This window comes from Microcaecilia unicolor, chromosome 3 (genome assembly GCF_901765095.1).
Source record: "Microcaecilia unicolor chromosome 3, aMicUni1.1, whole genome shotgun sequence".
NCBI classification, from domain to species: Eukaryota; Metazoa; Chordata; class Amphibia; order Gymnophiona; family Siphonopidae; genus Microcaecilia; species Microcaecilia unicolor.
The window spans coordinates 482,417,255-482,442,261 of record NC_044033.1 but is presented as its reverse complement, the minus strand read 5'-3'; the positions used below and the strand labels follow the sequence as shown (position 1 = coordinate 482,442,261).

The 25,007-nt window shown below is 42.8% G+C and overlaps 1 protein-coding gene across 1 annotated transcript; it reads left to right on the top strand.

Moving 5' to 3' along the window:
• The first annotated feature begins 256 nt into the window (after nt 1-256).
• Nucleotides 257-25,007, top strand: LOC115467246 (cytochrome c oxidase subunit 7A2, mitochondrial). Its single transcript, XM_030199050.1, has 4 exons — nt 257-381; nt 12,399-12,488; nt 21,894-21,978; nt 24,789-25,007. Exons 1-4 carry the CDS (start codon nt 364-366, stop codon nt 24,839-24,841), a joined length of 246 nt encoding a protein of 81 aa, XP_030054910.1. The 5' UTR covers nt 257-363; the 3' UTR covers nt 24,842-25,007.

The window sequence follows — 25,007 nt, the reverse complement described above, 5'->3', positions numbered from 1 at the left end:
TACTTCCACTGTGTACATCCGTATGCTGCACAAGTCATCTTAAAAATATAAGTGAGATTAAATAAAATGCCACCAACAATAAAAAAAAAAACGAGAATGAAGCAGCTCGTAGGTTTTGCTTGCTTTGTTTTGAGTGTACCGGATGACGGCGCACGGGGGACTGGAAACAGAGAGATGATCCTAATTGGTTTCAACGCGTTGACGTCACTTCGCCTCCTGATTATTGAACCTCCTTGCGTCGGTGTGACGATAGGGTCAAGTGAGCCGGGCATTTCTGTTTCCGGTTTGTGGTTGTGTGTGTCCTTGCTTCGTGCTCAGCTCAGTCAAGAGGTGGTAGAAGATCCCTCGCGGAGGGGAGTCAGGATGCTGCGCTCCGTGCTGGTGAGACATAAAGACCGCAGTGGCTACCCGATAAAAGGGGAGAATGTGAGAAGGGGCGTCTGGAAGCGAAGGAGGGCACGAGTCGCTGTGTACTCCCTAGAGCCGTTGGCCTGTGTGTATGTGTTTGTATGCGCGCGTGGACGTTGGACTGTGGAGAGTAACTGTCACTTTCAGGTGGAATGTTGGAAGTGGATTCTCACCCCCACCGTGCCCACTCCGGCTTCGCTCTTCGGGATTTGGAGAGCTTTTACTCAGCTAGAGCTTCCGCTTGAGTTAATCCCGCCCCCCCAGGGAGGTTTCCTTGGGCGCCCTTGAGGGTTATCGATCCCAGGGGCGGGCGAGAGAGAAAAAACACCGAGGAATTGGGAACGGGCTGCTGGAGGCCGCTTCTTGATGTTCACTAGGGGAAAGGGTTTCTGACACTCTCTGAAGTACGGAGCAGCTTTGACAGCTCTTGAACAAAGAAAAGTTTACCTTGGTTCCTTGCTTTGGGTTATGCTTAAGAGTTCATTGACTTGGCAGGTACAAAATGAAAATAGGATTTGTTATGTGTTTGGGAAACAAACTACATGGGCCTTTGCTGTCTTCAGCAGCCGTCATATATTAACGAGTTTCGTTTCTGTATGTTAGCAGGGTTGCCAGGTGGAAAATTTTTTTCCCACCCAATCCAGCCTAAAAACAGCCCAAAACCCGGCCAAACTCAAACCCCGCCCCTGACACCCCCGCCCCTGACACCCCCACCCCCGCCATCAACCCCGCCGTCATCGGCCCCGCCCAAAACGTCACTAACCCCGCCCCCGCGGCCGAAAAAACCGCCTGAAAACCGCGGAAAAGAAAAAAAAGAAGCCCAAAAAACCGCGACCCACCGCGGGCAAAAATTTCCCGCGGTGGGTTGCGTAAAACCGCCCACCTGGCAACACTGTATGTTAGTGATTCAAAAGCTACGCGTATTGTTCAGCCTTCATGTGTTGTGACGTAACAAAGGTTAATCTTGTGACTGGCAGTTCTGCACGTCCCGCGCTCACATATTCAAGAAGGTAGAGATTTACCTACATCTTGAATTATTTAAGCGATAAGGTATTATGGGCCAGATGCACTAAACTTAACGAACAAGTAGTAAACCCTGGCATGCAGTAAAGACTTTTTTCCCACGACGGTAGCAGCTAACGAAAACAGAATGCAGATGAGCAAATTGTGTAGAAACCCTATTGTAATGAGATGTACTAACCTTGTCTGATTGCCTTAACGCTGGAAAATCTAACGAGAGGTCTGTGCGGGATTGAAAAACTGCTACAAAAGTTAAAAAAAAAATCGGTGAAAAAAAGTCCAAGTGCTCATTAGTGCATTAATAAAAATGTCTGTTTTGGCCGTCATCCCCCCCCCCCCCCCCCCCCCCCCCCCCGAAGACGCTGTGCTGCTCACCCCCTCCAATGCACCACGATCCAGAGGACAGTGCAGTTGAGGACGCCCATCCAAAAAAAACGCCTATTTTGGCCGCCCCCCCCCCCCCCCCCAAATAATAAAAACGTCTTTTTTGGCAGTGCTTCACAAAGCTGAGAGACCTGGAGGTCCCTGAGCCAATCACAGCACGTTTAGCTATATTGAAATTAAATGGAAGTAGAATTAAACTCTCCTTTCATTGAGGCACATGAAATCACTTATGTACTTATGGAGTTTAAAAAGGGGTTAGATAGATTCCTAAAGGACAAGTCCATAGACCGCTATTAAATGGACTTGGAAAAATTCCGCATTTTTAGGTATAACTTGTCTGGAATGTTTTTACGTTTGGGGAGCGTGCCAGGTGCCCTTGACCTGGATTGGCCACTGTCGGTGACAGGATGCTGGGCTAGATGGACCTTTGGTCTTTCCCAGTATGGCACTACTTATGTACTTATGTACTTATCTGTTTTGTAGAAGTAGAAGTTTGCCTTTTAGATACACGTTTTGGAACATGTTTCAGGGGCAAGTGGTTTTATAACTCCAAATAAAAATAAATATTTTGTTTCATGCAAATCTTTTTTGTTTAAACATAACTAAATGGGCTAGAAGCCCCAAATGCAGTCCAGTGGGTTTCTTATATTTTGTTCTTGTGATGTCTTGTACTGTGCCAAAGCTGAAAACTCTTATTTCCTTGAGAATAAATGAGGAGACATGGGATAAGCTTATCTGGTCTACAGGAGACAGTATGACTATAAATTTGAAGCCGCCCCCCCCCCCCCTACAGCAGCCATCTTCAGTTTGTCAAAAACAATAGCAAAGTAGATTTGCATTCTCTCTTGTTAGGGGGTGGGGGGGGAGAAGATCTAAGTGCAGTTGTGGGGGGCTGGTGGAATTTTCAAGGTTCTGTGAAGGGGGGAGGGTTATTTTCAAAATATATTTGTCATTACTGCAGAAGCTGCTTTATTTCAAGTATACTGTATTGTGGTTTTCATTGAAGCGCTAGATGCCTGCTTTTTTTCTTCATGATGATAATAAAGATAGTCCTCTATAAAAATACTTGCAAAAGTTTTAATGCCTATGGGGCTCATTTTCAAAGCACTTAGACTTACAAAGTTCCATAGGTTACAATGGACTTTTGTAAGTCTAAGTGCTTTGAAAATATGCCTCCGTGTGTCATTTTTTAAAATTTGGCAAAATGTCATTTATTATTATTATTAATTACATTTGTACCCCACGCTTTCCCACACATAGCAGGTTCAATGCGGCTTACATAGTAAATAATACCTGCTAGACACAGCAGAAACTCTCTTTGCGTATGTCCAAAACTTTCTGGAAGGGCTGCTCACACCTAAATCCAGCTGTATTCGTTGTCTGAGGGGCAGCATACCCCTAGATTCAGCTCTGTTTCTCATCAGAAGGGCCACATACACCCGGATCCTGGTGTAATTGGGATCAGAAAGGCCGCATACACCCGGATCCTGGTGTATGTTCGATCAAAAGGGCCGCATACACCCGGATCCTGGTGTAATTGGGATCAGAAAGGCCGCATACACCCGGATCCTGGTGTATGTTGAATCAGAAGGGCCGCATACACCCGGATCGTGGTGTATGTTCGATCAGAAGGGCCGCTGGGTTATGGCTGGTGATCGCTGCATACTGTAAGCAGTAGCGGCCGTGAAAACAAACAAGCGCTCCTTCTGTCATTAAACCTTATTTTAAAGCTTGAGAACGCCCGATCCGCTAAGTTACGCCCTCCTGTGACGTAATGTTACCGTCGCACGGAGGATCGCAACTTTTAAGGAGGACAAGATTGGTAAGGAAATAGAAGGATCTCGGGAGAATAATCCTCAGCGTTAAATACATCAGCTGTCTTCTAAAAACATTTTTTTTTGAGGATATATGTAAAATGTCCTTATGTAAACAACTGGGCAAAGAAAAAAATTAACTTTTAAAGGTTTTTAAATCGAATCCGGGAGGATCCCGAGGATCCTGCTGTATCCGTCTTTTACCGTTTGCCTTTAGCGAACAAATAGTAAAACGAGAGATGTACAAAGGGATTTTCCGAGCCATTTTCCTGTCACGGTAGCAGATAACGAAAGTGGAATGCAAAGCTATTATAATGAGCTAATTACTATTATAATGTGCATGCAAGGCGATGCACAGCTGTTTTCCGACCCCATGCACAAAAGCAGTTCCTACCTTTACCGTGGAAGGTCAAATGGGAGGTCTGCAGCTCTGGTTAATCCCTGGCTGGACTGCTGGTGCAAGGAAGCTGATCTTCAGGAGCTGCTCTGTGCCCATTGGAAATCTCCCTTGTGCCTGTCTCTTCAAGAAAGTGATTTCTCATTTTTTTTTTTTAAAGGTCCGGTTTGAATTAGAATCAGAAAACATTTTTTTTTTAAGTTTCCCAACCCCTCTCACCAGTGTCAGCTAAACACAATGTGATTGGCAGGCAGGCAGGCAGGCAAGTGCTGTAGATGGTTATTATACACACAGCTTGCTCAGTGCCCACTGGAAATCTCCCTTGTGCCCATCTTTTCAAGAAGCCCGTCTCTTCAAGAAAGTGATTTCTCATTTTTTTTAACGGTCCAGTTTGAAATCGAATTGGAGTCCGACAGAAAACATTTTTTTTCGTTTCCCGACCAATTTACACAGCCCTGGTCTCTCTCACCAATCACAGCGTGTTTAACTGACACCAATGTTAGCTAAATGCATTGATTGGTGGGCAGGCAGGCACATCAAGGCAGGCAAGTGCTGTAGATGGCTATTATACACGCAGCTTGTCTGTGTGTACGAAGCCGTCTGTGACATGTTCAGAGCAGCCACTCTTAATGCTTGGCTACTTTGCGCATGCTCAGCTGACCAACTGGGTGGAAGGAGATCACATGCAAATGTGCTAACAGCGAGCAGCTCATTTGCATGCAATTTCTTTCATGCATGCCTGTTGTTTACAAAATCGGTAAGCAGCAGCTGGGGATCGGTAAGGGAAGGGCTTAGTGCATCTGGGCCCCAGTAACAGCAATTGGTATAACTACTAATTATTTATTTCTGTGAAATAGAGGCAGACTGAAACTGTCTAAACACTTTGATCCATAACCGAAAATGCAGCTGAAGCTTATCTCCTGGTGCTGCCAAAGCTGAGACTGAAACTGAAAACTAAAGATTGGTTGTCTGAATGTGAACCAATGAGACCCTCTGGGAATTGTCAGAGCTTGCAGTCACAGGAGGTTACTCTCCAGTCCCAGGAACTGCAAGCACAGGTTGACAACTGGCTGACCCATTTTTAACAAGAACTTCTCAACAAGTCTATCTTGTTTAGGTTCCAAAGTCAATGTAGATGTAGTTAAATATTCTCTGAGACTGAAACTTTGGGAGAATGTGTAATAATAATAACGATTACTTGTTTTTATGCTTACCTAAACTGTGTACAAGTAGTGAGAGAAAGTAGCATTGAGATGTTTCCTGTTTTGTACTTAGTTATAAAACTGATTAAGGACAAGTTTGACATGGATCCTTACTAAAATAGAGTAAAGGAGTCTAGACACTGGTCCACATGGATATTATAGCAGCCTGATGCACAATCTAGAATAAAAAAGCCCATTGATGTTACTGAATGCGAGAACTATATGCTCTGAAAAATTACATTCCTTGTCATCAACAGCAGATGAATCCATTAACTGATGGGTTGTATCCGCTTACCAGCAGGTGGAGATAGAGAACACTGAAAGCACATGGTGTTCCTGGACGCCCAGCCCCCTCTGCCTTCAGTATATCTCTATCTCCCAGCAGATGTGGACGCTGCTTTCTCAGCTCCTGGATTTCTGCCTGGGGTGGCTCCTGTGCTTTGCCAGTAGAGCAGGGGGTGTTGTGCCTGGTGGTGCCCACTTTAAAGGCATACTTGGTTTTCCCTGTCCCTGCCTTACCCCATTCCCCCTCCTCCCGGAGTTCCTTTGTGACTGCCTGCCTCTAACTTTCCTCACAGTAAAAAAAAAAAAAAAAAAGAGAGAGAGGCTCGCTTTCTCAGCTTGGCGATGTCTGAGGCTTTCTCCAGAGTTCCTGGTTCGGTGCAGCTTGACCGAAGCTCATTTGACTATGTCTCCTGAGGTGAGAGTGGTGCCCAGCTCCTCTAGGGAGGTTCCCGCTGACAGCGCTCGGTGCGGGGTAAGTTTTTGCGTGAAGGCGCCATTTTGTTTTCTGTTTTTGATGGCTGCTGAAGGGGTTAAATGCTGCGCCCACTGTGGGAAACGCAGATCAGCAGTGGGGCTTTGCAGCACATGCTGCCTAGATGCTAATGCTGGCATGAGCATGGTGGGCGGTGATTCTTCCCGCCCGATGGAGTTGGCAGCGGGTGCCATCTTTGAGGCGCCACGTGACTCAACCCTCGCGGTTGCGGAGGGGTCTGAGTGCAGGGGGATGCCTCGTTTCGAGGTTTCTAGAGGAGCTATTGCCTCCACTTCCCCCAATGTGGGGGCAGATGCGCAGGGTGTTTTTCTCCCCTGAATTTGTGCTGCTGATACATATGTTAACAAGAGCACTGCCTGAGGCTCCTGACAATTCCTTGCGGACTGGGTTGCCTCCAGTTCTTGATAGCCCAGCGTCTGCTGGAGACTTTATTTCTTCCCCCGAGCTTTTGGCTGACGCTAAGCGTAGATGAGTGAATACCCCGTCTGAGGGGGACTCTTCACCCTGTTCTCCTCCGTGGTCTATTTTCGGGGAGTCTGAGGGGTCTGGCAGGCCCTCACGGACTGATGATCCAGACAAGGGTGGCTGCTTGCCACAGGATGACCCTAAAGCGGTTCAGATTTTCCACCTCAACGAGCTGCCAGCTCTCATTTCTGATGCCTTACAGGCCCTTTGTATTGAAGATCCTGACGAGGGCGCTGCCTCTTCTATTAATCCTAGGATGGCTAGTACTAAGAAGCCTGCTCGGGCTTTTCCCGTGCATGCTTCCATCCAAGAGCTTATTTCAGCTCAATGGTCTGACCCTGATGATCCCTTGAAGGTGGCCAGGGCTATGTGTCACCTTTACCCTCTGAGTAAAAGTCAGTTGGCCCTCTTTGGGATGCCTAAAGTGGATGCGTTAGTCACGGCTGTGACTAAAAAGACTACTCTCCCGGTGGAGGGAGGGGTCGCTTTGAAATATGTGCAGCATTTTGGAGCGCAAGTGCTTGCTTGCGGAGTTGCCTGTTCCCACCCTACTTAGGGAGTGCTTTGGTACATCCCATCAGTTAATGGATTCAAGGAAGGGAAAATTAGGTTCTTACCTGGATAATTTTCTTTCCTTTAGTCACAGCAGATGAATCCATGATCCCTCCCTGTCTGACTTTAATTTTTGTACAGATGTTGCATACAGACATTGTGCCTCATCAGGAGTACTTGAAGACAAGCTATCAGAGTTACTACATGCTGTTTTTATTGCAGAAGGTTGATAACGTCCCTCCTTTGGTTATTGCTGTGGTTTAGGGGCGTTTGTTCTCTGTGAGGAAAGTTTGTTATTTTGCCTTTCTTATTCACTCTGCTTTGGAAATTTCATATACTGAAGGCAAAGGGGGCTGGGCGTCCAGGAACACCATGTGCTTTCAGTATTCTCTATTGCCACCTGCTGGTAGGCGGATACAACCCATCAGTTAATGGATTCATCTGCTGTGACTAAAGGAAAGAAAATTATCAAGGTAAGAACCTAATTTTCCCATCAAGAGCAATATATTTTTCAAATTATTTTCTTATATATAGATTTCATTGTAATATTTCCCTACTAACGCTATAAGCTGACCAGTACTCGTACTTAACGATCGCTGCAAGTTTCTTTCTCATCAAAACTACCTTCTGCATGCCACAAGTTTGATTAAAACACTGCATCTTCATTATACTCAACAGAGCCTGGAAATTCTTTAGAATTACCCAAATAAAATTCAAGCCAGAATATATAATAATAATAATATAAATCAGGGTTGCCAATGAACTGGTTTTCAGTGGCTAAGTTGGCTTCTGGCAGACCCTCAAAACCGGCAGTAGAGAAGCCGGATTTTTTTGTCTCTGATGCTGAGTCACTTTGGCATCTTCCACCTTCCCAGTGCAGTTGTCTCTGTCTTGCCCCCCCCCCCCCCCCCCCCCCCCCGGTCGCTGTCCATCCAATGTCTCTCCCTTTCCCATGCACTTCCTGAGTCCTGAAACATACCTTTGCTGAAAAGTGACAGATGCAGTGATTCAAGTCAGTGGCTTCTGCCTGCATTTGGGGCCTTCCTGCGCTGCAACAGGAAGTTGAGGTGAAGGCCCCGAGTGCAGGCAGAAGTCGCTTGCTTGAATCACTGCCGCTGTTGCTTGTGGCAAAGGCACGTCTCAGGACCTGGGAGGTGCAGGGGAGAGACACTGGAAAGACCTGTGGGGGACGGGGAGGGGAGGAGACAGAGGTGCTGGATCTGTTGAGGAAGGGAGAGAGAGGGGAGGAAAATGCCACATTTTCCAGGAGGGACTTAAGAAATGCTGAACTCATCACTGCTACTACTTATCATTTCTGTAGCATTATTAGATGTGCTTTGCACTGTACACTTGAACATGTAAGAGACAGTCCCTGCTTGACAGAGTTTATAATCTAATCAGGACAGACAAGGGATAACGAAAATACTTAAGGTGAGAATTATAAAACAGACATGAGTACTGAACAAGTAAATAGGGGTTAGGAGTTAAAAGCAGCTTCAAAAAGGTGGGTTTTTAGCCTAGATTTGAAGATGGCCAGAAACTAGTCCTTGCTGGTCCGGCATGCCTTAAGTGCAGCACAGTTGACTGGCCAGCCATTGGAAGAGTCAACAGTGCCTTCCTTGGTGAAATGGATTACTAAACTGTGGTGCATTTGTGATATGGAGCGCTTGGTTGCTCTTTGACATCATTTTATTTATTGTCCATACTAATCAATAAGATTGAAGTTTAATATTCCTGATTGTCCAAGTTAATCTATTCACGATTGAAATTAATCCAACACCTTTATTTCTGATTATGAATATGCACTTTCTGTAACTGTATACCTAATCCTCTCTGTCTCCTTCACCTTAAATATGTATTTCTCTTCCGGAATTGGTGATCACCATTGTGGAAAATGTAAGCCACATTCAGCCTGCAAATAGGTGGGAACATGTGGGATACAAATGCTATATAATATTTTTTTTAAGTGACAAGGATTTGGGAGCCTTTTTTGACACACTGCTCCTATTGACTCTGCATCTGTCTTATGTGGATACTTTTCCTTTTTAGTTCTGTTTCTTGTTCACTGACTTTGCAGGTGGGTGAAGGTTAAGAGATTGTATAGGGGTAGGTTGGGTGGTGTTTGGGCTGGGGATTTATTTTTGGGGGGGGGGGGGGAAGAGGATATATCTGTTTTATACTGAAAAATGATTAGAAGTTTATTTTTGTGTATTTTTACTCCTTTATGCTTTGGCCAGACTTGATTGCTTGAGGTGTATCTTAATATATTGCTCCTTGTTTAGTATTTTGCAATCATACAGCGTATTGTACTCTTGTTGTTTAGGTGCTTGTATTTATGGTTGTGATTGGCTTTCACTAAGCACTCTTAAAAACAAAACAAAAAAAAGCCTTCTAAGCAAAATCTCAAATTCGGCACAGAATTCCCCCAGGAGTTATAGAATGAGGATGAAAGGTGACAGATTCAGGAGTAATCTCAGGAAATATTTCTTTGTAGAAATGGAGCAGAAGTAGAAATAGCTTAGCGGGGTTTAAAAAATGTCTGGACGGCTTCCTAAAGGAAAAGTCCATAGACCATTATTAAATTGACTTGGGAAAATCTGCTGCTTATTTCTGGGATAAGCATCATAAAATGTATCGAGCTTTTCTGGGATCTTGCCGGGTATTTGTGACCTGGATTGGCCACTGTTGGAAACAGGATACTGGGCTTGATGGACCTTTTGTCTGTCCCATTGTGGCAATACTTATGTACTTATGTAACAGCCGCTTTGTGGAGGTGGTAGAGACAAGGTCAGTATCAGAATTCATGAAGGCAGCACTCCTAAATCTCCACCCATTGCTCCTGTGGATATGGTGCGGAAGTACTTAACAGATATTGAAAAGGACCTCAGAAGTATTATCACCTATAGTGAGAGCCTGTTATTTATCTTCAAGTAAACCATCGGCTCCTGTAGATCCATAAGTAGCTGCTGCTTCTCCTGGGATGAATTTAACAGAATTCTTGGAATCGTCACTCGAAGGACCACTTTGAAAGTGAAATCAACCTTTTCAGAAAGGCATACCCCTGCGACCCAACCTAAGTGCCTAAACCCTGCAAAACAATGAAATCAAAGCTCGTAATAGACTATACATAACTCTTCCTCTCTATGATTCCCAGTGTGTCTCTAACACATGAACCTTATCCGACTACATCAATTCCTTGTATTTGTTTCTCTACCGGAGATGGCGTACGCCTTTACTGTACAATGTAAGCCACATTGAGCCTGCAAATAGGTGGGAAAATGTGGGATACAAATGTAACAAATATTCGCATTGGAACTGGACCGTAACAGTTTTATGTTTGTATCTCTGCAATATGGGGGAACTGTTCTTGGGATCAAGAGTACAGGTATTTTCCTGATTAGTCTCAAATGATTTAGAATAGGTGCCAGGAATTCCTGACACTTAGGCCGAGAGCTTTAGCCCATGGCCTTACTTTTGTGTTATGATTTCCTTATTCTTGTGTGTTAACTCATGTGGGTAAAATGTGGGGTTTTTTTTAACCCAAACAATTTTTGGAATTTATTTTGTCTAGAGAAGAACCTAGTATTGGGGTATGAAACCCTTGCTGTAATAGTGAGTTCAAGTTGTGATATCTGGGTTAAGTGTCCCATTCCTTCTGTTTTAGTCTGTTATGCATCCACTCTGTTGTCCCTTGTCCATTCCATGGTTACAGCAAGTCTTCAAACAGTCCATGTATCTACTTTATGGAAGATCACTCACATCATGCCAGAGATTAAAGATTTGAAACTAAGATCACAACACCTTACCAGTTATCAGCATATTGCAAATCTTCCCTTGTATCCAAGATTGCAAAAAAATGTTTTTTTTTCTCAGTTACAAGACTACATGGAACAAAATGATCATCTGCACCAAACAGGCTTTTGCCCGCAAATAGGTGGGAAAATGTGGGATATAAATGTAATAATAAATAAATATCAGAAACCTCTCTATTAGGTGTCACTACATTCATTTTACGCCATCTGGATCAAGGCAGTACAATTCTTGTTCGTTTTCAGACCTAACATTGGGGTTCATCCTGGTCAATAATGCTATTCTCTTACATTTCCTTAGTGCTGTAGGGATCCAGAGGAATGCCTTGACCTGGTTCTGCTCATATCTTGAAAATAGAACTCATATGGTGCCAACCTCTCAACAAACTATTCCCTATCTTGTGGAATACCACAGGCATCCATATTGGCCCTGCTTCTTTTTACTACTTGGCACCATTATTGACTCTGATAGTGTCTCAGGGTCTCAATCCATTGGTATATGCTGACGACATCCAGATAGTTACTAGTTTAGATCCTGCGAGCCCTTCTGCTGTCCAAACTTTCAATAAGCTTTATAGCATCATGGTTATCTACCAATAAAATGGCTCTGAATCCCTTGAAAAGTAAGACCCTTCCACTTTAGGTTCACCACTGCTCTTTCAAGGTACAGTCATACCCTTGATTCCCACACTGAAAATACTAAGGGGCCCTATTACTAAGCCACGTAGGCGCCTACGTGTGCCAAATTGGAGTTACCATCTGGTTACCGCATGGACCTTGTGGTAATTTCAATTTTGGCATGTCTGAAAAATATTTTTTATTTTCTGGTACGTGATAGCTGTGCGTGTCAAGTGGCATTTGACGCGCGTAGACCATTACTGTCCGGTTACCGTGTGAGACCTTATCGCTAGGTCAGTGGTTTGCGGTAAGGTCTCAGACCCAAAATGGAGATGGTGCAATTTTTCATTTTGTAGTAGGCCCAGTCTTTGGAATGTCCTCCCCTTATCCCTAAGATTATGGGATTCTTTACCAACATTTAAAACTGACTTGAAAACTTATTTCTTTAAGGAAGCCTTCCCATAAGTCTTTTCTGTATGGAGGAGGGGTGGAGCCGCAGGTACAGGTGCCCTGGAGGGCACTGCAGCTCTGTCATGACATTGCTTCTCTCCTTTCCTATAGAATTTCAAATTCTTTCGAATATCTATATATTATATGTCTTGTTTTTCTATTTCCTCCTTTTTCTTTTTTTGTGGATGAATAGACTTTTTCAGTATTTCTTTATTATAATATATCATGTTGATTATGTCACAACTGTTTGCTGTGACTGTATAAATGAAAATGTTAAGAATTCATGAAGACATGGGACAAGCGCTGAGAATAGAGCAAAGGGGGTGGGGGGAAGACTAATGGATGAGCAGATTGGACCATATTTTTTTTTCTTTCATTGTGTGTTCCACATATCAAAAGGGGGTAAATTGGGGAAGGGATATATATATATATGTATATGTGTGTGTGTGTTGAATACCTTATTTTTTAATATTCAGCCATTTTCTGGTTATTTTTCTTAAGGCTCTTCGGCAAATTCCCCAGAGGACTTTCATCACTGGTTCTCCAAGGCTTTTTAAAAACAGGGTTCCAGAAAAGCAGAAGCTTTTTCAGGTAAACATGTCAGAAAGTAAAGAAAGGTGATAGCCTTGTATATGTTGGCACTGGTTTACAATGACTGATATTTGATTTGAAATTGCAGAGTTAAAGCATCCAGGTTGATCCCAGCTCTAGTTTCTTTTTCTTTTTTTTTTTTAATCTCGATAATGTTTAAGTAATGTGTGAAGCAGCAAAGTACAGGAATTGAATGACAAATGTACATCAAAGTGTAGTTGCACTGATTTGGTTCAGTAAACAGACAACTTTTAGATTTTGTAAAGTGATAAAGGGGGTTTTGGAGATGGGGGAAATTTGGGATTGGAATTATTAAATTAATGTTATGGTTGATATTTTCTGCTGGTTTGGGGTTTTTAGTCTAGTACCTTATATAGTTGTGTTTTTTTTCTAACACCCAAATACAAAAACTCTTAAGTATTAATTTTAAATACTGAAGGAGGAACAGCCTCAGCACACATCAGCACAAATGTACTTAACTACCTTTATATCGCTCTATGATGCGACTGCACCTTGAATACTGTGTTCAGTTCTGGTCACCGCATCTCAAAAAAGATACAGTGGAATTAGAAAAGGTACAGAGAAGAGCGACAAAAATGATAAAGGAGCTAGGTCATCTTCCCTATGAGGAAAGGCTAAAACGGCTAGGGCTCTTCAGCTTGTAGAAAAAATGTCTGAGGGGAGGTTTAATAGAGGTCTATAAAATGAGTGGTATGGAATGGGTAGATGTGAATCACTTGTTTACTCTTTCCCAAAATACTTGGACTAGGGGGGCACAGAATGAAGCTACAAAGTAGTAAATTTTTAAACAAATCACAGAAAATATTTCTTCACTCAACTCTGGAATTCATTGCCAGAGAATGTGGTAAAAGCAGTTAGTTTAGCGGGGTTTAAATAGGTTTTGGTAACTTCCTAAAAAGTCCATAAGCCATTATTAAGATGGACTTCTGGAAAATCCATTGCTTATTTCTAGGATAAGAAGCATAAAATGTATTGCACTGTTTTGGGATCGTATCAGGTACTTGTAACCTGGTTTGGCCACTGTTGGAAACAGGATGCTGGGCTGGATGGACCTTCGGTCTGTCGCAGTATGGCAATGCTTATGTTCTTATGTGATTTGTCCGATAGTAGTTCAACTCACACTGCCACTTCCGGTGCTAGAAAATATTTTTTAATTTTCTAGCGCTGGGGGTGTGCTCGGCAGGAATTGATTACCGCTGGAGCTCCTACTTCTACCCTATAATTAGATTGTAAGCTGCTTAGATAATTATTTATGGACAGGATAACAAATTTTTAATAAACTTAAATTTGGTAAAATTAATACTGGTGGGGTTTTATTTTTTTGTTTGTTTAATGTTTATTACCAGCCTCTCATTTTTTTTCTCTTTTCTAATGTAGATTTTTCTTTAACAAAAGGTGATAACTGAAAGGGAAAATAGTTATGCTGACAAAGTTCCTCCCTCCCCTTGTTGGATGGAGTGTAAGAGAGATTGGGTGAAGGCTGTGGGAGAAGATTATGATATGAGAAAGCAAGAGAGATTGCTGGGATCCCAGGCCGTGGTGATATGTGAAACAAAATGAATTGCCTCTTTGCTTCACTGTCAAGGTGAAATTGTCACAGCTGACAGCCAGCTTTCAGAAGGGAGATTGGTGGCTTCTGCCAGTGATTTGTAGAGTTATCTTTGTAGACTGATTTCCTAAAGTTTCTTTGCTTACAGACACATGATAGGGAAAAATAGGAGATTCCATCCCATCCTTCTTCCTTCACCTTCCCTCACCTCCCTGGGGACAATGTTGGAGGGGTGGACAGGGAGAAGTGAGAGAGGTCTTAGCTACCTGCTCCTAGATCTAATGAAAAATTGTCAAGGCCTGGTGATAATTGCTCAAAGAATCATACAGCTTTCTCTTTCCCTTTAGGGAACTGTTCCTTCTCTGAGGACAAGCGGGCCTATTTATTTTCACAAGTGGGTAACGCGGCGCCGCATTGCCTGGTCCGGAGCTTCTAACAAGCTCAAAACGGAGCTTTGTGGAGCACGAAACATGCTTCACAGTACATTCATGAGTACCTTCTCGGCCGCCATGACGGCGCATCTCCCGTAGTTCTTTTTTACTGCTGCAAAGAGAGGCGCTGTGTGTGTGTGTTTTTTTTTTTTTTTTTTCTAGTATCTTCACACGCCCGGTCAAAGGGCTTTTTTGGTGCCTTGGATATTTTCAGGAAGATTTCTTTTTCTTCTGCCCTTCTTCGGGTCCCCTTTTCCCTCTTCCCTTAATATTTTAAAGTAATTTTGTCTTTTTTTAAATTTCCTTTATTTTCCGGTCAGTAGGTTTGCGTTTTAGGTCTTGACTCCTGTTGTGTTTTTCCGTCTCTTTTTTTCTCTGTGCCTTGCCTCTTTTTCTGGCACCATCGAGCCATTTGATTTCACTGCGAAAATTACAACAAAGAAAATGTTCCACTCAATGTGGAAACTCAAACGAGTAAAACCTTTCTTCCCGAGGGAAATGTACCAAAGTACAATCATTGGTGGTAAGTCACCTAGACTACTGCAATGCAATATATGCCGGATGCAAAGAATAAATTATTAAGAAAACTACAAACGGCCCAAAACACCACATCCAGACTCGTATATGGAAAAACGAGATATGAAAGCGCCAAACCCCTACCTGAAAATCTACATTGCCTCCCAGTCAAAGAACGAATTACGTTCAAAATCTGCACCCTGGTTCACAAAATCCTTAATGGCGAGGCCCCGACCTACATGGCAGACCTCATAGTTCTACCAACCATCACGCAATACTTCAATGACATCATGTACATACCTAAATCTCCACTACCCAAGCTGCAAAGGACTAAAATACAAATCAACTTATGCATCCAGCTTCTCCTACATAAGCACACAACTATGGAACTCAGTACCAAAAATTATGAAAACAAAGCATGACCTAACAATCTTTCGGAAATTATTAAAAACCAATTTGTTCAAAAAGGCATACCATAATGACCTAACCTAAATACCGGAACCACACAATACAACGAAACTCAAACAAGAACTGGACAAAACTTAACCCTTCCTCCTGACTACCCAATGTACCCCATCACTCTTTGATCCTTAATGCAATAACCACTCTGTATTTCTCATACCGGAACTGGCGATTGCCATCATGGTATCATGTAAGCCACATTGAGCCTGCAAATAGGTGGGAAAATGTGGGGTACAAATGCAACAAATAAATAAATCATCTCTCCCATCATCCGTCTCTTTCCAAGCTGCAGATCCCTAATCTCTTTAGTCTTTCCTCATACGAGAGGAGTTCCATCCCCTTTATCATTTTGGTCGCTCTTCTTTAAACCTTTTCTAATTCCGCTATATCTTTTTTGAGATACGGTGACCAGAACTGAATCTAATACTCGAGGTGTGGACGCACCATTGAGCGATACAAAGGCATTATAGTATTTTTCGTCTTATTCACCATCCTTTTCCTAATAATTCCTAGCATCCTGTTTGCTTTTTTAGGCTGCTGCCGTCCACTGAGTAGAAGATTTCAGAGTATTATCTACAGTGACACCTAGCTGTTTTTGTTGAGCCCTGACCCCCCCCCCCCCCCCAAAGGTGGACCCTAGGATCAGGTATCATTCGGATTATTCTTTCCAAGTTGCGTCACCTTGCATTTGTCCACATTAAATTTCATCTGCCATCTGGATGCCAATTTCCTGCAATATTTCACAGTCCGCACGTGTTTTAACAACCTTGAATAGTTTTATATCATCTGCAAATTTGATCACCTCACTTGTCATTCTAATTTCCATATCATTTCTAAATATATTAAATAACACAGGTCCTAGTATAGATCCCTGCGGTACTCCACACTCCTCCATTGAGAGAAATGACCATTTAACCCTACCCTCTGTTTTCTGTCCCAATAACGAATTCCTAATCCACACCAGAACCTTGCCTCTTACCTCATGACTCTGATTTTCTCAAGGAGTCTCTCATGAGGAACTTTATCAAAAGCTTTCTGAAAATCCTGATACATTACATCAACTGGCTCACCTATTCACGCCTTCAGAGAAAAGAAGCAGATTGGTGAGGCAAGACTTCCTTGGCTGAACCCATTCTGACTGTCCCATTAAACCATATTTGTCTACGTGTTCTGTAATTCTTTATAATAGTTTCCACTATTTTGCCCAGCACCGTCAGTCTTACCAGTCTGTAATTTCCTGGATCATCCCTTGAACCTTTTTAAAAAATCGATGTTACATTGGCCACCCTCCAATCTTCAGGTGCTACAGACGATTTTAACAACGTGTTACATATTACTAACAGCAGATCAGCAATTTCATGCAAGTTCTTTGAGTACCTTTTGGATGTATGCCATCCGGTCCAGGTGATTCTTAAATTTGACAGTTTGGCTCAGTATGTCTTCCAGGTTCATCCAGATGTCTTTCAGTTTCTCTGCATCATCACCCTTCGAAAATTATTTCCAATACAGGCAGATCTCTTACATCTTCTTCCGTAAAGATAGAAGCAAAGAATTTATTAAGTTTCTCTGCTGTGGCCTTGTCCTCCCTGAGCGTTCCTTTTGCTCCTTCATAATCTGATGGTCTCACGGATTCCCTCATAGGCTTTCTGCTTCTGATGTACCTGAAAAAGTTGTTACTGTGAGTTTTAGCCTCTGCGGCAAGTTTCTCTTCATATTCTCTTTTAGCCTTCTTTATTTGTGCTTTGCATCTGACTTGCCAGTGCTCATGTTGCTTCTTATTTTCTTCATTTGGGTCCTTTTTCCATTCTTTGAAGGACAATATTTTGACTGTAATGGCCTCTTTTACTTCACCTTTTAACCATGCTGGCTGTCATTTTCTCTTCTTTCCACCTTTGCAAATACGTGGAATGCATCTGGACTGGGCTTCCAAGATGGTATTTTGAATAACATGGAAGTTCACACCTGATTTAGTGTCCTAACCTTTGCAGCTGATCCTTTGTTTCTTTTTAACCATTTTCCTCATTTTATTATATTTGCCCTTTCGAAAATTAAATGCGGCTACAGTAGATTTCCTTTGCATGTTCATCCCAGATAGTAGTTCCAACTTGATCATGTTATCACTGTTTCCCAGGGGACCCAACACCACCATCTCTCACACTATGCCCTGTATGCCATCAAGGACCACATCCAAAATGGCTCCCACTCTCGTCGGTTCCTGGAAGCAGTCGTTCATTACATCTAGAAATTTTATCTCCCTGGCACCCCCTGATGTAACATTTATCTAGTCAATATCAGGGTAATTGAAATCACCCATTATTATAGCATTGCCCAATGTTCCAGCTTTCCTAATTTCTGTAAACATTTCTTCATCTCTGTTCGTTCTGTTCCGGCGGATGGTAGTAGCCCTACAAGAATATTCCTTCCTTTCACACATGGAATTTCTATCCATAATGATTCCGTGCTGCTAGCTCTGTCATGTGAAATGTTTATTTTATTTAACTCGATTTCCTCTTTAACGTATAGCGCAACCCCCTTCCCCCAATTTAATCCTCTGTATCATTGCAATACAATTTGTACCCTGTTAACACAGTGTCCCATTGATTGTCCTCTTTCCACCAAGTCTCTGAGATGCCTATTATATCTATCTCATTTATTTATTATTTTTATTTTATTGCATTTGTATCCCACGTTTTCCCACCTATTTGCGGGCTCAATGTGGCTTACAATACATTGTAATGATGGAAGTACAATTTGTTACAACACAATTATGGTTACATTTTGAGGAGTTAAGTTAGAACAAGGTCCAGGTATCGTTAAGGGGAGTAAAACAATGTGGAAAAACGATTGAACACTAGAAGAACAACGGATACTGGTAGGGCAACAGAACATTAGCAGGAGAACTTTCGGGCTTAATGTTTATTACCTGTAAAATTTAGGTTTAAGTTTGTTGAAGTTACGGGGGATAGTAGTACTGAGGAGAATGTATTGCTGCATTGTTTACAGTGTGTGTGGACTTCATGTGTTTTGATCTTCTTGATATTTTAACTCTCCCATCTTATTTTTTAGGCTTCTAGCATTTGTATACAGGCACTTCAAATTGTGTTTTTTTTCCCTTTGAACTACAAGCTGCTTAGATGTTGAAGGGGATAATGTATATTCTACTCTTATTAAACACACCTGGCTTACTTTCAGCATTGTTGAAACCTTTCTACTTGAATTCCCTAAATGTCCTGTTGAAGTAGTATCCTTCAAGGATACTCCACACCGAACTGTGAGCTCCTGGATAACTGTCTGCTTTTCCTCCCATTTTAGTTTAAAAGCTGCTCTATCAACTTTTTTTAAAAAGTAAGCGTCAGCAGCCTGATTCCATCCCGGTTAAGGTGGAGCCTGTCCTAGGGCGGCTGTGACTGTCCCGCTCCACAAGGTACTCAGTGAAGTCCTCAATCGAAACTGGAAGTCCCCTCTGTCGGTCCCTGTCATGCCCAAGAAGATTGACACCCAGTACCGGATCCACAGTACACCTGGTTTTAGTAGGCCTCAGTTGCCTAACAATTCCATGGTGGTGGAATATGCTCTCAAAAGGGTCAAGAGTATTAGGGACTATGCCTTGGTGCCCCCAGGCAGAGCAGCTAGAACCTTGGACTCTTGAGAGGAAGATGTTCTAGTCTTCAATGCTCTTGTCCCATATTCAGTCTTACCAGCTCTTTACTAGCGTTAGTTTGGGTTGCTGGATGGTGGAATCTCTCCCTCCAGAGCAGGCAGAGTCGATACGCCAGTTGGCCAAGCAGCAGAAGGCATGTCGTATGTTCTTGGCCAGGGGTCCCTATGATACTTTTGACATGGCATCCAGGATCTCTGCTCAGAGTATAGCAGTGCGCAGACTCTCATGGCTGCGTATTTCTGACTTGGAACATTCTGTTCAGCAGAGGTTGGCGGATACCTTGTGCTAAGGGATAACATTTTTGGAGAGTAGGTTGAGGAGGTCGCTGACCAAATCAAGAAACATACTGATACCATCGTTTCTATTTCCCACCAGACATGTTCTGCACCTGCCTTCTCATCCAGGAGGTAATTTAGTAAGTTGGGGAAGGATGTCTACTACCCACAGATGCATAGGTATGGCTCAACCCCAGTCAGCTCATTCTCATCAACAGCATGCGCCTAAGGCCTCTGCTGCTCCCCAGTAAAAGCAAGGGGCGAGCTTTTGACTGGCTCCAGGAGAGCATAGCCGCTGTCAGTGTCCATATCGACCAGCCTTCCAGTAGGAAGGAGGCTGATTATTTTCTACAAAAGCTGGCCCTTATAACCTCTGACTGATGGGTTCTTCAGATAGTCTGTCTCGGATATGCCCTGAATTGGCTTCAAAAACCTCCAGATTGTCCCCTGAGAGCTCATTACTTCAACTCCTCAGCAGAAGAAGTTACTTGCAGAGGAACTCTCCACATTTCTGAAGGCCCATGTGGTTGAACCCATTCCACCAGGGGAAAATGGGTGGGGATTCTATTCCAGGTACTTCCTCATCCAAAGAAGTCAGGGGATGTGCGTCTCATCCTAGACCTAAGGGCCCTGAACAAATTTGTGGTAAAAAAAAAAAGTTCAGGATGGTTTCCCTGGGCACCCTTCTTCCCAAGATTCAGAAACACAATTGGCTATGCTCTCTGGATTCAAAGAACACATATACACACATCCCGATACTTCCAGCCCACCGGAAGTTTCTTCTGTTTTGGCTGGGAACGCATCACTCCCAGTACCGTGTGTTGCCTTTTGGCCTTGCATCAGCACCCCCAGGGTCTTTACCAAATGCCTTGCAGTAATTGTAGCTTTGCTACACAGTCTGGGTGTGCATGTGTTCCCTTATCTCGACGATTGGCTGGTGAAGAGCACGTCTGAGGATGGTGCTTGGGAGTCCTTGCAGAGGACGATTTGGTTGTTAGAGCTACTAGTGTTAGTTATAAACTACCCCAAGTCCCATCTTCAACCTGGATTGGAGGTCATTTGGAGCACTGCTTGATACGCAGAAGGTTCAAGCCTTCCTCCCAGAACCAAGAGCTGACATTCTAGCCGCAGAACGAGGGAGAGAAGGCACTTGTTCATGTGCTGTGGAGTGTGTCTCGCGTGCCACAAAGCTGTGTTTTTAGCTTGTTTAGCTTGTTAGAAGCTCCGCACCGGGCAACACGGTGCCGCGTTACCCGCGTGTGAGAATATAAGGCCTGCTGTCCTCGGAGAACACCTGCTACAGGTAAGTACCTTCTAGCTTATTGTACTGTATTCTTACCTCACATACTCTGTAGAAAACATCTGGAAATTTTTCAGGTAATGCTTGCTCCAGGGTTGGTGGCACAGGCTGTGTAACCGATCTCTAAGTCTCTGTCCTTGGAGCAATTGTTAAGTGACTTTACATTTGGGAAGCAGTTGGGAGAGCCCCCTCCCCCCCCCCCCCCCCCCCCCCCCCACTTTTGCTGTCAAAGAAGGCAAAGGTGGAGGTAGGTATAAGGGAAGAGTGGTTCTATAATGAAGCCAGTGTCCTTATAGAGACAGGCCATGTAAAATTCTTATGTAAAAGTAAAAATATATAACCATTAACATGTATATAGCATGTATTTGTGACTACAGAACACATACTATAAAGGTTTAAAGAAAATTGGCCATGTTTTCACAGAGCAATTCTATACTTGAGATGGTGCTCTTCCTGAAAGTCTCTCCAGTTCCTCCATCCTGTCCTCACTCAGTCTTTTTCAAACCTTCCCCAGCACTCTCCCTCTTTGTTCTTCCCTATTCCCCAGCGGTCTCTCTTGTCCCCTTTTGTCTAGTTGGCTACTCTTCAGGCATCCATCTGGGCCACCAGCCATTCCCTTCAGCTAGCGTCTCTCTCCCACCGTTCTGTCTGCTAAGGCTGCTTCTGCTACAAAACAGGAGCTTTCTTGTCAGCCCTAAGCCTCGGGGAGTTTGAACTGCATTGTGCACGAACTCCTACACAAATCTCATGGTCTAAAGTTAGTGTGGGAGTTCATGTACTTGCTGCATGGTGCAGATGAAAGTCCCTGTTACACTGTAGTGTGCTACTCTCCAGTTGTATTTCAGCCCTGCAGTAACAAGAAGAAAAAGGGGGATACAAAAATATTGCGCACCATGGCCATGGCGGTGCCCAGAATTTATTGAGCCCTGCTGAATCATATGTAAGCAAGTAAGAAAACACAACCTAAAACACTTGAACCCTGTATAATACTAAGAGGTCAGACCTATAGCTGACATGTGTCTCTGCCTATTGCTTTGCTGCTTGAGTTGCGTATTTCAGTTTGATAATTACCAGTTTCCTTGGCAGTGATAATTGGTCATTTCAGAATAGAGGAAATCCTGTAAGGGATTGTCATAGAAGTTTTAGTTGCGCTGATATAATCCTTATTTAAGGTATTTCTTTTTGCTTAGGAAGATAATGGTCTTCCAGTTTACCTAAAAGGAGGCGTAGGGGATGCCATACTGTATAGAGTCACCATGGGTCTAACTGTTGTGGGTAAGTTTTACAATCATTTTCATATTTATAGTGCTACCTTCAAAAAATGCTACCAAAATCTTACTATTGACACACAAAATGCTCAAGCTCTACTAAAGTGAGGTGCCAACTTACACTTACCTCACATGCATGCCATAGTCTGACCCCTGTTTTTCAGTTTTGTTTTGTTTTTTTTCTTCAGTATCCTTCCTCCTCTCTCTGAATGTTCTCCCTCTTCATTGTTCATTTATCCTGTATCCATGATGGCATCTCTATTTCTAGGGCAGCTGCAACTTATTTTCTTCCGTGCAGTCCAGCAATGGGAGGCTCCAGTGACATCCTCCTGTCTTCATTACAGATCAGTGGTAGGGAGCTGTTCCATACTAGCTTAGGTGCTCCCTGTTTGTGTCTGCTGCACTGCTTTAGGACTTCAGTATAAACAATGTGCTTTAGCGGCAAGGGAGCTATTTCAGGCACCCTAATTCCCTGTGGAACAGTGGCCCTGAGTACTTAGGCTTCAGCAGCTTCCTATTTGTCCTGCTTATAAGCTAGTTTAAGTGGCTCACATTTAGCAAACTAATGAGAGCAATTGTGGAGGGCTGTTATTTAAGCTAGCTGTTTGTCATACTATGTATAGAAAGTAATCTGAATAATGGGAAGCAATGAAATAGTAATTAAAGTTTAAAATGAAGAGTGTACCTACTCTTTCTACTTATGATATGTAGAGATTCAAGGCATTTTAAATTTTCCATTTCAGCTTTGGTGCGAGCTAAAGTATATGTTTTCCGATTACTGGCTTTTAAAGCTGTTGAATAAAATTCAGCAGACTGATTTTCCAGACACCCTATGACTGTATCAAAAACTTCTGTGATTCAGCAGACAAGACAGTTGGCACTATTGTAGTATTAGCAATGTCTGGTGGTTCTGCTCCTAGGAAGGGGGCAGGCATCTCAGCTATTATTCAGTCACAACATATGGTATCAGATATAAAGATGGTGGGTTCTGGAATAACACAAAATATATCAATTTGATTACTGTTATAACAAATTTAATACTTCACAAACAAGGTATCTTCAGACCTTCAGAGACGGTACTCTGTTTATTGCCGGTACACCGCTAAAATTTTCTCTGGCAAAAATTGCTACCTTTCTCGTCATTGGTCTTAATGAGGAATACCTTACAAAAACTGTTTTATAGATTTTTTTCTGAAAAAACTTTAGATAAAAAATCTTATACATTTGTCTTCTAGTGAATCAAAAAGTATATTAAACTTATTTTATAATGGGTTATGTAAACCTTCTTTCCTTTAAATCTCAAAAGGCTTGAATTCAGGGCTGCATACCGTTGCTTTATCAAGGTATGGCCCTTTGAGTCCCACACAGTTGAGTACTAAATCATTACCCCTTCTGCCAATATCATCTGGAATAAGCCATTCATGGCCCTCTGCCAGAGACTGGCTGTTTAAAGTTTAAGCTAGGAGCAAAATAAATTGGATTAAAAATGGTAGGAAGTAATGTGAATAGGTCTGATGCCTCAACCCCATCCATCCCCTACTGTAAACCTCGGTGAGAGAGGTTAGGATCCCAGAGAGTAGGAAGTCTGGTATGCTTTTATGTGACCACTTTCAAATTTGAGCTCAGACAGTTAAATAAGAAACAAATTGAATATTACTACTAGTAAACATACATGTGAGGGATAATCCCTTCTTCATAGAGCTTACAGTGTATTCAAGAGAATCAGGATAAAACAAATGATTATTTTAACCACTACTATTACTACTTATCATTTCTATAGCGCTACAAGGCATATGCAGCGCTGTATGTAGCGCTGTACACCATACACAAAAAGACAGTCCCTGCTCAAGAGCTTACAATCTAGATAAGACAGGTAAACAGAACGATTAAGGGTAAGGGAATAAATAGGTGAGGATAAAGGACAGGGCAAGTGAGTAGTGGTTAGGAGTCAAAAGCAGTGGTAAAGAGGTGGGCTTTAAGTTTGGACTTGAAAACGGCCAAGGACGGGACTAGACGCACGGGCTCGGGAAGTCTATTCCAGGCGTGAGGTGCAGCAAGACAAAAGGAACGGAGTCTAGAATTGGCAGTAGAGGAGAAGGGGACGGATAAGAGAGATTTATCTACAGAACGGAGTACTCGGGGGGGGGGGGGGGGTGTAGGGAGAGACGAGAGTGGAGAGGTACTGGGGCGCGGCAGAGTGAATACACTTATAGGCCAATAAGAGAAGCTTGAACTGAATACGGAAACGGATAGGGAGCCAGTGAAGTGACTTAAGGAGGGGGCTAATGTGAGCATAGCGACTTTGGCGGAAGATGAGTCGCGCAGCAGAGTTTTGGACTGATTGAAGAGGAGAGAGATGGCTAAGAGGGAGGCCGGTGAGAAGCAGGTTACAATAATCAAGACGAGAGGTGATAAAGAGTGTGGATAAGGGTTCTGGCAGAGTGCTCAGAGATGAAGGGACGGATTTTGCTAATGTTATAGAGAGAGAAACGACAGGTTTTGGCAATCCATCAAATGTTTTTGAAGCAAATCGCTTTATAAATGCAGAGTCTCTTAGATGCATGTTGAAGTGATTTTGATGCATGCCCTTTGTGTGAAAAATATTGGATCCTTGATCTTATCCTGTGTATGCATTGTCCCTTTATTGCACATTGTTTAGAAGAATAACGGACCTCCAGTTAGCTAGTGGACATATGTAGTAAAAGCTAACATAAACATTGTCTACAGTTATCACATCATGCCATTTTGCATACTCATACTGCTTGGTGAAGCATTAGCAAATGCATTTACCTTTGTTTGTCTCCTTTCCTTGTATAGGAACAGGCTACGCTCTTTATGAACTCTTCATGGCTTCAATGCCTAAGAAGTAGAAGTGATTCCACGTCCCAAGTTTTCAGCTCTAGGACTAAAAACAGTAATGTCTGGATGTAGACCTCTCTTGTCTTTGTCATAGAAAAGCTGGTTCTGTCTTGGGGATCAATATTTATTAAAATGCACTGTAGAAACTGTAAGCAATAAAGCAGTTTTTACATGATT

What these genes read in the sequence shown, in the direction of transcription:
- LOC115467246 (XM_030199050.1), top strand. An exon ending in AAAAGCAGAAGCTTTTTCAG is followed by an intron (nt 12,489 to 21,893) that starts GTAAACATGTCA and finishes CTTTTTGCTTAG; the next exon opens with GAAGATAATGGTCTTCCAGT. An exon ending in CATGGGTCTAACTGTTGTGG is followed by an intron (nt 21,979 to 24,788) that starts GTAAGTTTTACA and finishes TTCCTTGTATAG; the next exon opens with GAACAGGCTACGCTCTTTAT.